Here is a 15,571-nt window from a genome sequence, read left to right on the forward strand (position 1 = left end):
AATCTGGTGGTGTCAGTCTCCAGCATGAAGACTCTCCAATGATCTCCCACTGCTCTTAGAATAAGACCAGAATCTTCATCACAGACCTCAGTGTCTGCCCATCTCCACAACATCATCTGACATAGGTGTCCCTTATCTTAAGTTTGTTCTTCTTAATGCGCTAGGCTTCCTTGAGTCCCTGGGAACCACCCTCCCCTCCAGCCCTACAATTTTACTCCCATCTTTAAGTCACCCTCACCTGTTAGCCTCCTCCCTGCTGAGGTACCACTTCTTTGAGTGTCAATCACGTGGCTCAAGAAGTCCTTGGAGATTTTTCTAACCTCCCTGGTTGGATCTTGTATTTCTTTAAAATGCTTAATCGTTTCCCATACTTTTCTTTCATAGCGCTTACTACAGCTTATAATCACAGTTTATAACAATATAGTCATTATTATTTGATTAATGTCCATCTCCTCCATAAAGCCAAGAACAGATCTGTGTTGTTCATCGGTTCCCTGAGTGTCTGCCACAGAATTAACAACATTCCCTTTTGGAAGCACATTAAAAACGAGACCCTGGGATTCCTGGGTGGCTCAGCGGTTTAGCGCCTGCCTTCGGCCCAGGGCGTGATCCTGGAGACCCGGGATTGAGTACCGTATCAGGCTCCCTGCATGGAGCCTGCTTCTCCCTCTGCCTGTCTCTCTCTCTGTCTCTCATGAATAAGTAAATAAAATATTTTAAAAAATAAAATAAAAACAAGACCCTCTCACCAGAAAAATAATGAAGATATGGACACATCTCCAGTGCTTACCCCACCACTGTGAGGGGGTGTCCTTATCCTAGTCCTTACTCACTGAAGCAGATTTTAAAACTACTGCCTTGGGGATCCCTGGGTGGCGCAGCGGTTTGGCGCCTGCCTTTGGCCCAGGGCGCGATCCTGGAGACCCGGGATCGAATCCCACATCGGGCTCCCGGTGCATGGAGCCTGCTTCTCCCTCTGCCTGTGTCTCTGCCTCTCTCTCTCTCTCTCTCTCTCTCTCTCTCTCTCTGTGACTATCATAAATAAATTAAAAAAAGAATTAAAACTACTGCCTTGAAGGCTAATAATAATATAGCTGATTAACTCACTTGTGTAATTTTTAAATAAATGGATCTGATTGCCTAACCAAAGTTGTATGCTATAAATTTCAGATCCATCTTTTAAAAAGGTTTGTTCTTGAACAAATGAAAGAGAAAATGCTCCCCTTCTTTTCCCATTCATAGCTGATATGAGTAAAAGTCACCCTTCATTCTCTTCCTCTTACTATTGTCTTACTGAATACACACTTACTTTACACGTGTGCCAAAGAGATACTAGGAATGCCTTAGGTAAAATCTGAACTCAGCAGAAAATCATTGTTAGTAAACAAAATGAATGAACGGAGTCTTCTGTTCACCATTGGCAGTTTTTCTGTGACGACTGCATGCGTATTCCCTATAGTGGCCTGATTAGGTCCGTGTTGACCTAACAGGTGCCCGAGTGAGAGCATTTATTCAAGGGTAAGAGTGTATTCTAAACAGCACACAAACTTCTCTGTCAGGTGGAAGCCTCAGAAGGTTGCAGGCTTCAGAAAGTAAAAGGCTTCCAAGCTAAGAAGAGTATTTAGTGCTAAGTGTAAGGTATGTGTAGGTGAAACGGAATGTGGTCTGGTATCCTCACATAGGATATTTTTTCTCTAAGAAAATCAAGTCTAGATTATATGGAATCCATTCTCCCTGAATTGCATCCTCTTTCACAGCCAGCCTTCAGGGAATTTAGGATGACTTTTATAACAGATTTATGATGTTGAAATCTTTCATTTTGCCCACTTCCTCCCAGTCATCTGCTCATACAACAAATCAGAATTTACCTATAAAATTTTCGAGGTCCGGTTTCTTGTTGTCGGTTTGTGTTGTTTTCAAGTTTTGTTTTGATAGGCATGACATGTACAATAATCACAATTCTTGCAAATTTTGATCTGCGAAGCGGTAGTGTTTTTCATTATATGTATCCTTAGAACAGCAGAGTAGTTTCATCTTAGCACTTCAGTTTTCTAAAGATTAGCAGAGTTTGAATTAAAAATTTGAAGTGAACTGAACATAAGGTACTCAGGTCTCAGTATGCTGTCCCAGCATGCCTTTTCTGACTCCACAGACTCTCTCTACGTGTCTTCATTAGCACTGTTTTGATTTTCGTGAGGATTACCCAAATCCTCATCTCCAGCTCAGATTTCTCTCGTGGTTCCCATACTCAAGGCTGTGACTTGGCTTCCATTCTCATAGGTCATGGTTCACGTGCACCACCCCAGCCACACAGATAGAAGAGCAAGTAACTAAACATTTGTCTCCTTCCGGTATTCTCTTAGTAAATGACACCACTCATCTTGTTGGTTAATCCAAGTTATTCTTCCTTTCACTCAAAACCCAATCAACAATTCCAGTTAAATCTCCCTTCCAAACATGGCTAGAATCCATCCATTGTCTTCATCTTGCTGATCTCATTTGATATAGGCCGCATTCATCAATCACCTGGGCCAGCCTAGTGACTGGTCCTGTATCTCCACTCTTACTTCCCTCCGATCCATTTGGCTACATTATACCACTGAGGTTTTTTCTTCTCTAAATGATAAGTCAGTTTCTGCCCAGGCTAGCATGGGTTCTGATGGATCAATGCAAACTTTATAAGCTGTTAAATATTTGGGGCGGCACTCTCCTTTTAGGTGACATCCTTCAACATGGTTTACTTAGGCCCTGTGATCTGGCTGCCACCTAACTCTGCAGCCTCAGTTGTCACTGCTTTTCCCCAAAACTACTTTCCACAAGGATCCAAATTCATTTACTTCTTAAATTATGACAATATCTCTTACCTCGGAGTCACTACAATACTCTGTGTCTGAACCATCTCCTTACATACTGTCCTGATATTCCTGCTCATCTAGCTAATTTCTGCTCATCTTTCGTTCTAGATATGAATTCACCTCTCGGGCATCCTGTTGTATGCTCCATAGCATTCTCTATTGCCCATAGTTTAGCCTCCTTACCTCATCTGTCAGACTGTTTAGTCTCTAAGCTCTAAAATCCATGAAAGCAGAGACTGGGTTTGGGTATTTCCCTGGAGCATAGCACAGTTATTGGCACATAGTAAACACTAGGCACTAAATTGAATAAAGAAAAGGGAACGGATTTAGAGTCAAGGGTAGTCATGAATTTGTTGATTTTGAAAAATCTGAGTGATATTTAGGTGGACGTGCCAGAAGATAGGGCATGTGATTCTAAAATTCTACAGCAGTGACTGGATCCTTAGCTATAGATTTGAGAGGAAACATCATATTGATAAATGCTGTTTGAACCCTGGTGTACTTGTCACTAGCTAGATTGTTCACATGTCAGGAGAGAAGAGCAAAAGCCAATGCTAAGGGAAATCCAACATTGAATCATTGATAGTCCCATCCATTTCTCCTTTTGATTTCTTAATATCACACCCCCTCTCCCACCCGAAGAATCCACTCAGATTGTTTTTAATCATAAAAGCAATTATTTTAATTTATATTCAATTAAGCAAGTGTGATGAAGCACCTACTATATTGTGCTTTGTACTCTGCTATATAGTGAGTATACGGTGATGTACGGGTCCTGCAATAATGGAGCTTAGATTTTAGTGGGGAAAGTCAATCAACATTTATCAAGTTATAAAAGTAGTCTGAGTGTTGTGAAAAAGAAATGCAAGGGTTTATGAAAATGCGTATCAAGGACAGTGAGTTATGAAACTCCCAAAGGCAGTATTTTAACATGTATTTAACATTTTTGCTAATATTGCAACTTGTAAAAGCTTATACCTAAGCAATACCTTTTCAAAGTGTATTTTTTATTATATTTTCAATGTACTATAAATGGGAGCATGTGATGATCTCTTTCAAACATAAAAGGAAGTTTCTTACCGCTGTATTTTCTGAAGGGAAGAAAAAAAAAGAGTTTTTGTCTTGTTAAAGGAGTTCCAGACATATATTTTAGCAACAAAAGTCACCAACTAGAATCATATAAATTTTAAGGACAATGTACCTTAAGTAATTTAAAACCCAAGTTTTTTTTATAAAAACTTCCTAGAATTTTTTTATGGGGCTCAATGAAGGGCAGGTTACCAGAATGTGTGAGGAAGCCAGCCATTAGTTGAAAAGTGAAACCATATGCACTAAGCATTCCAAAGTGAACTAATAGGTCACAACTGCTTCAAAGTCCTCTTAGCTATCTGCTTCTAAGAAGTAGATTGGGTGTCTTTTTGACCTCTTTCATAAACATATGCTTTCAGTATATTTTCTTATGAGAAGTTGTATATTTAAGAGATAGAACCAAAAAGTAGAAAGCGAATTTTGCAAAAGATAAATTATTTGATGACTCAAGTAGAAGCAGAAGGAAGTCCTCTGCTTTTGAGCCAAACATTTGGACTAAAAAGTTATTTAAATGTTAGTATTTACCTTATGTAGGTTTACTGGAGATAGGAATGAGAAAGAAAAAAATACCAAGCCCATGGGGCTTCCGTAGAAATCTTGGGGTTGGAGCTGAAGAAAACACAGCTTCTTTGCTGTGTCCATGAGTGCCAGCTGAAGGACTTGGCTCAGTGTGGGAGCTGGGTCTCTTCTAGCTCATTCTGATGGACATGCACAGCAGTATTTAAAATTCTGTGTTGCCATTCCAAAAAATAAGCCAGTCTATTCTTTATTATAAAGAAATAATAAAAGCATATATTAGCAAAAACATGCCAGATTATATCTGAGTTGACCTGAGTGCTTCACAAAATTTTCCTTCTATAGCAGAATATATTTAAACCTAAGTAAAATGTACAACTATAGAATGAAACTTAGAGGTATTATTTTGCACTGCAGCAGTCTGAAAGATTACACTCATATGTACTCAACAAGCAGAATGTGATTTGTTTGAAATCTTTAGCTAATTAATATCTGGCAAACACAGTTGTGGGAAATCAGGTTTTATCCAGATGTGAGGGGAAAATACCAGTTATCAGAAGTTTAGGAAGAACATTTGCCTTAAGAAAAACAAAATGCATCTGCTAAAAATACTCCTTTCTTCCAACTCCAAGTATTGATCCTGTGCACAAATTTTATTCAGTATTTCTAAAACTCCCGAATTGGAGTTTTTAATTATAGCATTGTGTATGCATTTCACGTATAACAACATGTGAAAATTAAGTAAGTACAAAAGCACATCCGGTAGGATCTGCTATCCTGTGTTCTTCCCAGATCTGATTTCAGTTCTGTAGGCCCTTGAGAGTGAGCCACGTGTTGTATGCTCACTTGAGAAGCCGTCAGTGGACCTTTAATTTTCACCTTTTTCAATTTTTAGGGGTTGTTTCTTTAAATGCCACATAGTTCCTCTCTCTCATTTTGCAATTATTAACCATACTTTCCAGAAGCTATAAAGTGCTTCTATACTTAATTATATACTTAATTGATGACTCAAAGTTGGATTATTTAAATTAAATATGGCAATGAGATATGCTATAAAGAGAAACTGGTTATATTTCAGGGTGTAATAAAGGTGCTGTAAAGGGAGGCCATTTTTTTTTTTTTTTTTTTTTTGATGATTGTTCCCACACAAACATTCCTTTTGAATGTAATACTAAACTGTAATCCAGGATCTCGTCAGTAAGGAAGTTCTACACCTTTTTCTTGAATAGCCTGCAAGATAAGTAGAAGTAGGAATTGTTGCTTTACAACTGTTGCTATGCTGGTGTAAACAATCTATTGTTTGAAAAGATGGCTTTATTCGAAGTCCATTCTTGTTGGTGAGAATCGACTATTTAGATATTCTTATTAAGGAATTCCAGTAGGTAACAAACAACTGGTAACCTCTCATTTGGAAATGCTTGGTTTCCTCTTATTTATTGCAATTTTGTAGAATACACATTTTTTTCTACTCCCCCCCCCCCCCCCGTTCAAGCTTGTTTAAATGCCATCTTTATATAAACCTTTTGATCATCAAAACCAACAACTGTTCTAACAGGCATGTGCAGAGAGTGTACCATCAGTCTCCATTACGAACTTTATTACTACTTAGATCCTAAATTAGGTACAAGCTATTATCGTGTATTGTTCAAGAACAGTTCACTTGATAGCATAAAACTGTTTTAGGAAAATCATCATGTTTAGAATATCAAAGAATAAATGTCATCATCCTCAATTAGTACTGACTGGGCACACATATACATGGAATTATTAGCTAATGCTGAGCATAATACATGAACATTACACTCTATGAGCTTAATTCTAAAATAGAAAATACTACTGTGCACACATGAAGACACAAAACAGTTTAGTATAAGCATTCCTGTTTTATTAAAATATAAATAATTTATTTATTGTTTCAATAGTGATGTGCATGGATAGAACTTGACTCTTGAGGAAAAGTTATAGTTACTATGTTGGTTCAGATCTTTCTATAATGGCAAGCACAGATTTCTTGAGAGTTAAAATGCAGGCATGTTAAGAGAATTTGTTGAACTATTTGATATTTCAAAAATTCTAACATAGTATCTTTATAGATATGTACATGCATGCATGTATGTATGTGTGTGCATATATGTATGAGAGAGGGAGGGACAGAGAGTTGCATGAGGCAAGGGTCATTGATTGATGACTGTTATTTTGAGAAGCTAGCAGGTGCTTGGAGCTCTGTATCTCATAGGTACTCAATAAATAGTTACTGAAAACTAAAGAAGGTAAAAATTTAAGCAGAAATGTTATAATTCCTCAAATGAAGATTCAACTCCATTTTGAAGGAGAATCATCATCCAAAGAACTCCACTAGGAAATCACACCATTATTATCCCTATTTTATAGATAACAGAAGAGAGGCAAAAGGCAATTAGATCATTCTTCCCAGTCATAGAAGTAGTAAACTGCAGGTGCAGAACTCAAATACTTGTTTCTAAGACTCTGCTCTGGTTTATTCTTCTATCTCTAGTAAAGGAGGGAAATTGCTGGTTAATTTGGAAAGTTTATTTATTTGCAGGGGGCGTCTTGTGAGTTTATATGGTGATTCAAATTATTACTATTTTTAGTTCAAAAAAGTTTACATTTTCTAAGCATATACTATCTGATTAGGAAAAAAGGTCTGTGGACATTCTTAGTAATATAAGTAATTCAAAATTCACAAATTGGTCTGTAAGGAAGAAAACAGAATTTATCATACTTATTAAAAAGTTAGTAGAAACCTTACAGTCCTAAGTGAGAAAAGTCAATCAATATACACACCTAAGACCAGTACAGAAAGATATTGGAAAATGGAAGAGTCCCCTTCAAAAGAGCCACAATAGGTACAATTGTGCCCTAATACACACACATATGGCACACTCTCCTCATTTCTCCTTTTTTTTTTTTTTAGATTTTATTTATTTATTCATAGAGATGCAGAGAGAGAGAGAGAGAGAGAGAGAGGCAGAGACACAGGCAGAGGGAGAAGCAGGCTCCATGCAGAGAGCCTGACGTGGGACTGGATCCTGGGACTCCAGGATCATGCCCTCGGCTGCAGGCGGCGCTAAACCGCTGTGCCACCGGGGCTGCCCTCTCCTCATTTTTCTGAAGTTGATAGATTATAGAGGTTGGTAGTTGGTAGAAGTTAATAGAGGAAGACAAATTGATTACCAAGAACCTTTCTACGTTTATTATTGGTCAAGGCATCTTTCTCTGGATCCTTGAATTTTGTCCCCGCTGACACAGTCAAGCAGAGAATTAAAGAAACTAGATGAAAAATTCAGGTAAAAATTTGGAGGTGGAAGATGCATTTCAAGAGAAGGAAAGTTTTGGGTTGTTTTTTTTTTTTTTTTTCCTTTGCTTTAAATTTTCAGCTTATTGAATCCTTTTGATCAAATTAACTGATTTCAGCTGGTCAATTGCCTACCTAGACTTAAATAAGAGAAATGAAACATCAGTAGTTAAAGTGTTGGGGTTTTATTTATACTATTAGTAAATTTTTCTCATATTGAACTGCAGGATTTTTTAAAGAATTTATTTATTAGATAGAGAGAATTAGAGGGGAAAAGGCAGAGGGAGAAGGAGAAGCAGACTCCCTGCTGAGGAGGGAGCCTGATGCAGGGCTCAATCCCAGAACCCTGGGATCATGACTTGAGCCCAAAGCAGACACTTAACTGAGTGAGCATAGTTTTCATGCTTATGAATGAGTTCAACTTAGAGGAAAGAATAGTTTTCTAAATAGTGATTTTTTTAGTGCCTCTTTTCTTGTCCCTTTATCCCTTTAGTCCATGTGTTCACGGATACAAATCTCTTCCACCCTTTGAAAATAGAGTCAGGCTTATTTTCAGGAAGATGCTTTCGTGATGTTCACTTAAGTGTTCTCATCTCATTACAACGTTCTTCAAAGCCCCAGTTCCTAAGTATACAGGCAGGTCCTGATTGTGGTCCTCACAGGCAGGTCCTGATTGTGGACATTAACACCTCCACCCCCACCCCAAGCAGTGGCTGGAGACTGTTCCCCCTCACTGCCTCTCCATCCCTTCCTGCCCCTGCCCCCCACCCAAGCCCTACTGCTCCTATCTCATAGCCTGGCCCCCCAGATCACCTAGGGCAGCTTTTGGTACCCATTTGTTCCCACTCTATCCTTACACTTTATTTCTCCGGGACATCACACCCATACCCACAGACACCTTTCTGAAGCTCTCCTCTTTCCTTTGGCTTCTTTTGGTTTAACAATAAACCCCTCTTGGTTCTCTGTCTTCACATCTTTCTTCTTCCCAGACATATTTACTACTTCATTTGCCTTTTTTTTCACTCCTTAAGTGTACCTGTTCTCCGGGTTTCTATTATGAGACATTTCTTCTTTTCATTCAAAATGATCTCGCCAAGTAATCTCCAAGTAATGTCCAAGACTTCAACTACAGCTTTAATATCGTTGGCTTTTAAATGGCTTGCCTAAGCTCTAGACACAAATCTAAATGCCTATTAGACATAAATTCTTAGGATTTTATAAGCAGATCTGTACATCTTCCTATCATTTCTACTAATATAGGGTTTAAATAATGGTCAAATTTTATACATACAAAAATCAAATAAGCAATTTATTAAATATTGCTTATTTTCTAAACCACTTTATGTTTCTTCTCTTACACTGGTTTTTAATGTAGGGTCCTGAAACGTCCTAAGAAGTAGATAAAATGCAGTATATTTAGACCCTGCAGAATTCTCTCTCTTAAAATATTTTTACCTAGTGCAAAGGATTTCTATCAGTGACATTTTGTCCAATAGGAAGTTTCCCCCAAACTGCATAAACAAATGTCCTTCTAGGGAAGACACTGGTCAAAGTCGTAGTATCGGAATATGCTGAGATTATCTAGGTAGCATGGATAGTATTCTGGAGAAGATCCAGAATCTTGAGAATGTATTCAAATAAGAACACATCGTTCTGGCAATCGGTATGCATATCACACTCATAGTCATTAGCTTGTGTAATTTTTATAAAGTCCCATGAGCAATGGGTCACATGATTCCTCAGTTTACTGAATTTTAAAGAAATTTATAGCTTAGATAAATTAAATGACTCTTTCAAGTTCATACAAATTACAAATGGGGTTGCTATTAAAAATGCCCTGTCAGGGTGTGACCCTGCACCTATTCTTCCTAAGGGACATATGCTAAGTTGCTGAATTTTTCAATGAATATATATGAATACCTTTCAAATGAAGAAAATGTACATTTTATAATTTAGGTATCTCTGTTTCATTATTCAAAATTCATTTCCTTGGATCTCCTGTAGGACTAAATTAGCAACTAATACAATTTCCTAAAGATTTTCAATGATCTTTAGGTGTTGGCATGAAATTATAGTGACGGGCCAAATCACAAGGGTCTGAAGTTTATCATCATTTTTAACTGTGCTCAGATTGCCTAAAAGGCACCAAATAACATCAGAGCAGTTCAGCTACAGTTTTTGGACAACAAACTGATCTTATCAAGCAAGTAATGGCCAGGATTTCACTTTTACCATTATTATTGATAATTTAGATTTTAAGAACCTTGGGAATGTAAATCCACTTAGTTTTCTTAATTACTAATTTATTTGTATATTCAGTTTAAAATGTTGACTTTGAAGAAGGAAGAGGAGAATTAAAGTCCCCTATAGACAAGGCATTCAGAATAAGACTTTAAATCTTGAGACTCTAACCCACAAACATGCATAATGTCCTACTGTATTTTAAGCTTATTACTTTCATAATACCTTTGTCAAAATAGCAGAAACAAACCTCTATTCAGTGATGAATGTGTTTATTTTTCTTTCAAACATAAGAAACTCATAAGCTATCTTGGACAAATGTAAAACTACTTTGAGGTAGAAATTTAATTTGGAATAAAAATCAATTTTAAGTCTCTGTATTCAGTTTACATAGAATAGGACTTAACCAAACACTTCTAGGTTGTGTGGCCAATAGCTCTTTACTCTTATATCACAAAGATATTTATATCTGTGTGACTTTTTAGTAACCCTTGGAATAATCTAGGACTCTGAAAAATATTCTTTTTCCCTGAACATGGTGGTCTGTTGTGTCTCTGGTCTGTAATCATTAGCTGGTTATCAAAATTGTAATATGCTTTATAAGAGTGATATGAGATAAACATATGGACTATTTATTATTCTGATAAAGGATACAGATTAGAAGCAAAACAGTTTTTGCGATGTAATCATAAAAAACTTTTGCATCCTTGCATACATTATGCAGCACGGCCTCATCACAAAGAATTAATCTCACTCTTTTTGGATGCCAACATTTACCATAAGTGCTTTCTCGCATTGATATAATTTTTTCTTCTCTTTGTCCCTTCTCTGTAGTTGTTTGAAATTACAGTGCCTCTCTCTCAAGGCCCCAAACCAGTAACAATCAGTTTTGCCAATCACACTTCCTGCCGATGCATGTCTAAACTGGACGTTTACAGACAAGTTCATTCCATTATTAGACGTTCCCTGCCAGCAACACTACCACAGTGAGTATGAATTAAATCTTTTTTTTAAATCTTTTTTTTTCTTCATCTACTAATATAAAATTATTTTCAAGTAAACACAGTTTATTAAGAGAATTTTTGTGATGTTTGCTATAACATACTGCACCAAATACAAAAGAAGACATTAATTATTTGCACCACGAAAATAAAATTAGACTGAAACAGGAAAGCCCTGTAGTAGTAATTCATAATATAAGTAATATATAATATATGACAATATATAATAATATAAAACAAGTATTTCTGTGGAAGGACACACATCTCACCACTCTTCATATTATCAGTGATTTAGCCTAATCTGACATCCCTGAAATCAAGTGTGCAAAGTCATAGGTGATGTTACAGCTAAAAACATTTAAGCCTCAGTAAGATTTTTGGTCCAAAACAAAAACATTTAAAAAATTATTTTACATCTGTTAGCATTCAGTTGCCTTTCTTCAATCTCACTTATTTTTTTCTCTGTTAATATTTGTTGTTGCAGCAAGGAGTGAATACTGAAATATTGATGAATTACTTGACAGAATTTTTGCTATTATTTCATACTAACATTCAAAGTAACATTTGCTATTCAAGTTCCTTTCTCATATTTTTTAGTCTGGTAAATGGCAGCAGATGCTGCACTGGGTCACACAGGAGGACCTAGACAGAGCATCAGGTATTGACTCTGTGGATAGGTTTTTTTTGTGTCTCAGGAAAAATGAGGCCTCCTCTCTGCCAACTAAGTAAAGCAGTTATGGCAAAAACTAAGGATAACCTAATTTGAGTGAAGTCTGTCCCGAATGTGGGAACAAAAAGGCCTTACCAGCATCTGTGAGTAAACTGACACTGCTGCATAGTGGTACAAGTACCCCCCAAATTGTAAGTGCAAGTTTACTCACACAGCTCCTATCCCTACCACCTGTGGCAGCTCATCCATGCTGAGGGCTCCAGCCATTATCCCCATGCCGTTCCCAGAGTTAGGTTTCAGGTTGATTGAAAATATTACATCTAAATCTCTCATATTGCTGTGTTTATAATTATATTAGATAAAATAGGTACAAAAATTAAAGATTTATAATTCTGTTTATTTCTACATTATTCATAACACTTGGCTCTCATATTCTTTGAGACCTTGAAATCACATGGTTGTTATTTGTTACTTTTTTTCCCTTGTGTCACAACCACAACACTATTGATTTTGGGGGGTGGACAGGAGAGATCTGCCCCAGTGTGTATCTCATTTCCATCACTGGCATCCTCGTCCACTCCATCTTGCATGTATGACTGATCTCATGTCATGGCATTCAGATCAGTTTTTTAGTATCAGATCTCTCTCCAGCTCCTGCATGATGTCACATGTAAGCTCTAAAAGGTACCACTTCATTCATCTGACCAGAAACTGTTGGTGGCTTTCAGCTACTCAAAGAACTGAATGCAAATTTGTCAACTCCTCATTCTGTGACTAACCTTCCATTCTTGTCTTGCTTCTCATTTCTCACCAAGTGTGGGTTTTATAAAGTCTCATTCCCTGAACACCAAGCTCATTTCCTGCTCTGTATCTTCTTTCTATTCTGGCCCTGGCTTAAAATAAGTTCCCCTTCTTTTCTGCCTTCCTAAGCCCTCTCCACTTCTCAGAGTGCATGTAAAGGTCTCTGACTGGCATTTATCCTGTCCAAATACTGCTGCTATCTTTGCTTCTTGAATGCCCACAGCAATCACTGTATTTGCTTTCTCTTTGCATGAATTTGTCGGGGTCTATAAATGTGGCATGTACAACCAGACTGTGTCCATTTCAGGTACAGGTAGATTCATATCCTCCTCTATATACAGCTTATAATCAGGCTTGAAAATTATTGAGCCGTTATTATACTTTCAGCCCTTTACATTCACTGTTTCATTTAACCTGTCCCAAAAGCACTTATGAAGTTGGTGGTAGTTATTAGCCTTATTTTACAGATGAAGCAGCTAATAACTCCAGTGTTGAGGCCAAACAATACACCACTGACCAACCAGTGCTTGTTAGATAAAATAACTTATTTCTCCACAGCATTTTGTAGGAATTGCATGTTTTCCCCAGATTTTTACCATTATTTATTCATATAACTGCTGTACTATATACACAATCAAAGGCAAGAACAGACAAAAAGAGCAAAAAGAGCCTGTGCCTTTCAATGAGCCAGGTCTAAGCATAAATTCAGGTTTGCCACTAAGTCAGTGTTTAAGGTTGGGTATTCCATGTGTCTGAACTTCAGTTTGCTTATATGTAAAAGCACAAAGATGTAAAGAGGAATGCATGAAATACTGAATGCTTAGCACAGTACCTGGTGTGTAAGAGAGAGTCAGTAAAGAGACTTATTATTACCATTGAGATTCATATCTGATTCATTCATCTGTGTTTTTCAGTATTTTTTACCACTATCTACAATAAGAAATGCACCTCATATTCAAAGTCAGTATGCACTTGGGTCTGTGCAGGTGCAAGATCTATGTTTATATAATATGTGTATAGCATATCTAGTGTATAGATGTAAAGTAAATAAATATGTAACTTTATATGTAGTTAAAATCATATGGAACTATAAAGGTAAAACAAAATATTATTTTAGAACACTTTCCTTTACTGCAGTGCTATCCAGCCCTTTTTTCATTATCACCCCCTAAGGATCCTTTTATAGACCTTTTCCCTTATGGCCTCCCCCATAAAATCTTAATACCATAAACCTACTTATATTGGGGCTTTTTACATACAGAAAGTAATGCAATGGATTAAAAATGACAAAAATATTATAGTTAAAAGTTACATTAAAAATGTAAAAGCTGTTAACATTGAATATAATTTTATAACTACCGTATTTGCTAAGACACTTTTAAGGTAACTTATTTAGTGGTAATCAAATTCCATATGGAAAGTACCAATTAATATAAATATATAACCACATAAACATATTTTTAAAGAAGAGACATTCCACTCTTATTTTTCCAAAAAAAAAAGGAAGATAAGTTTTTAAATAGTTTCTGTAAAATCTTTTAGAGAACTTAACTTTTGCTTCATATGAGAAAACAACTTGTAACTTCTACAGCTGCTAGATATTCATTTAAATAGTGTCACCACTTCTTTCTTCTCAGCATTTGACATATTCTAATGGATTTGGTAGCTTCTGTAAAATTAAATAATAAAATATAAACTATTTTTACTTAATTCCCAAAGCTCACATCACACACCAAAGCACCAGGGATCAAGCGTAAGCAGCACCCACCAGGCAGCTACCAGGCACCTACCTGTCACTCTATGACTTTGAGATTGAGCACTTGGTCCAGAGAAAGTCCTTTAGTGACAGCCCTCTATTCACTATAATTTTATAGCCTCTATCTTTCATATGCTTTGGATATCCTTAATGCCAGTGCTACTCACATGATAGCCCATAAAACCCAATAGAAATTAAATGCGGATTCAAAAGCTATGGTTGGGTTTTGGAGAGCCAAAAACCCATTGGAAGATCTAAGACTTCTCCCCAGCACTCAATTTTTACTCCCTTACAGATGATAGTGTCCCCATCAGTGTATGCCTTTTTACACGTGATGCCCTTAGATATGTTTTTTCTACTCTATTTTTTTTTTTTTGAATGTTGGTCTCCACTTATTGTGAATTGTGACCCACAATTTTTTTTTTAATTTTTATTTATTTATGATAGTCACACAGAGAGAGAGAGAGAGAGGCAGAGACACAGGCAGAGGGAGAAGCAGGCTCCATGCACCGGGAGCCCGACGTGGGACTCGATCCCGATGACCCACAATTTAAATTAAAAACTACTGGGCAGCCTCGGTGGTGCAGTGGTTTAGCGCTGCCTGCAGCCCAGGGCGTGATACTGGAGCCCTGGGATCGCGTCCCACGTCGGGCTCCCTGCATGGGGCCTGCTTCTCCCTCTGCCTGTGTCTCTGCCTCTCTCCCTCTCTCTCTGTTTCTCATGAATAAATAAATAAAATTTTTAAAAAATAAAAAATAAAACCATTTGTTAAAAGGGAACAGCCGCCACAATGGCCAAAATTAAGAAATGACAAAAGCAAGGGCTGGAGAGGATGTGGTGCTGCTGGAATGCTCATATATCACTGATGGGAATGTGCAATGGTATGACCATTTGCAGAACATTTTGGCAGATTCTTATGAATTTGAATATATACTTACAAATGCAATCCATAAATTTCCTCCTAGGTATTTACCCTAGATAAATAAAAACACATTTCTCCACAATAACTTGCACACAAATGTTCACATAAGCGTTATTAGCCAATAACTAGAAACAACCCAAATGTCCATCAAAGGTGAATGCCTAAGTAAACTGCAATGTATCCATACAATAGAACATTACTGAGTAATATGAAAAAAATTAACTCTTGAGCTGTGAACTACATGAATGGCTTTCAAAACATTAAGCTGAGTGACAGAAGCTAACCTAAAAAATACATGTTAAAGGATTCAATTTACAAGAACTCTAGAAAAGACAAATACAATCTAAATTGAGAGAAAGCATTGCAGTAGTTGCCTGAAGATACAGATGGTGGGGCATTGCTGG

General features: G+C 37.0%; 1 protein-coding gene across 1 annotated transcript in view; it reads left to right on the forward strand.

Annotated features, from left to right (window-relative positions):
• Positions 1 to 15,571, forward strand: part of VEGFC (vascular endothelial growth factor C) — a 104,616-nt gene that overhangs the window by 73,930 nt on the left and 15,115 nt on the right. The window contains exon 4 of the mRNA XM_038560496.1: positions 10,852 to 11,003. Coding sequence (XP_038416424.1) covers positions 10,852 to 11,003 — 152 coding nt within the window. The remainder of the gene's footprint in view (positions 1 to 10,851; positions 11,004 to 15,571) is intronic.

The sequence above is a fragment of the Canis lupus genome, chromosome 16 (genome assembly GCF_011100685.1).
Source record: "Canis lupus familiaris isolate Mischka breed German Shepherd chromosome 16, alternate assembly UU_Cfam_GSD_1.0, whole genome shotgun sequence".
Lineage (NCBI taxonomy): Eukaryota > Metazoa > Chordata > Mammalia > Carnivora > Canidae > Canis > Canis lupus.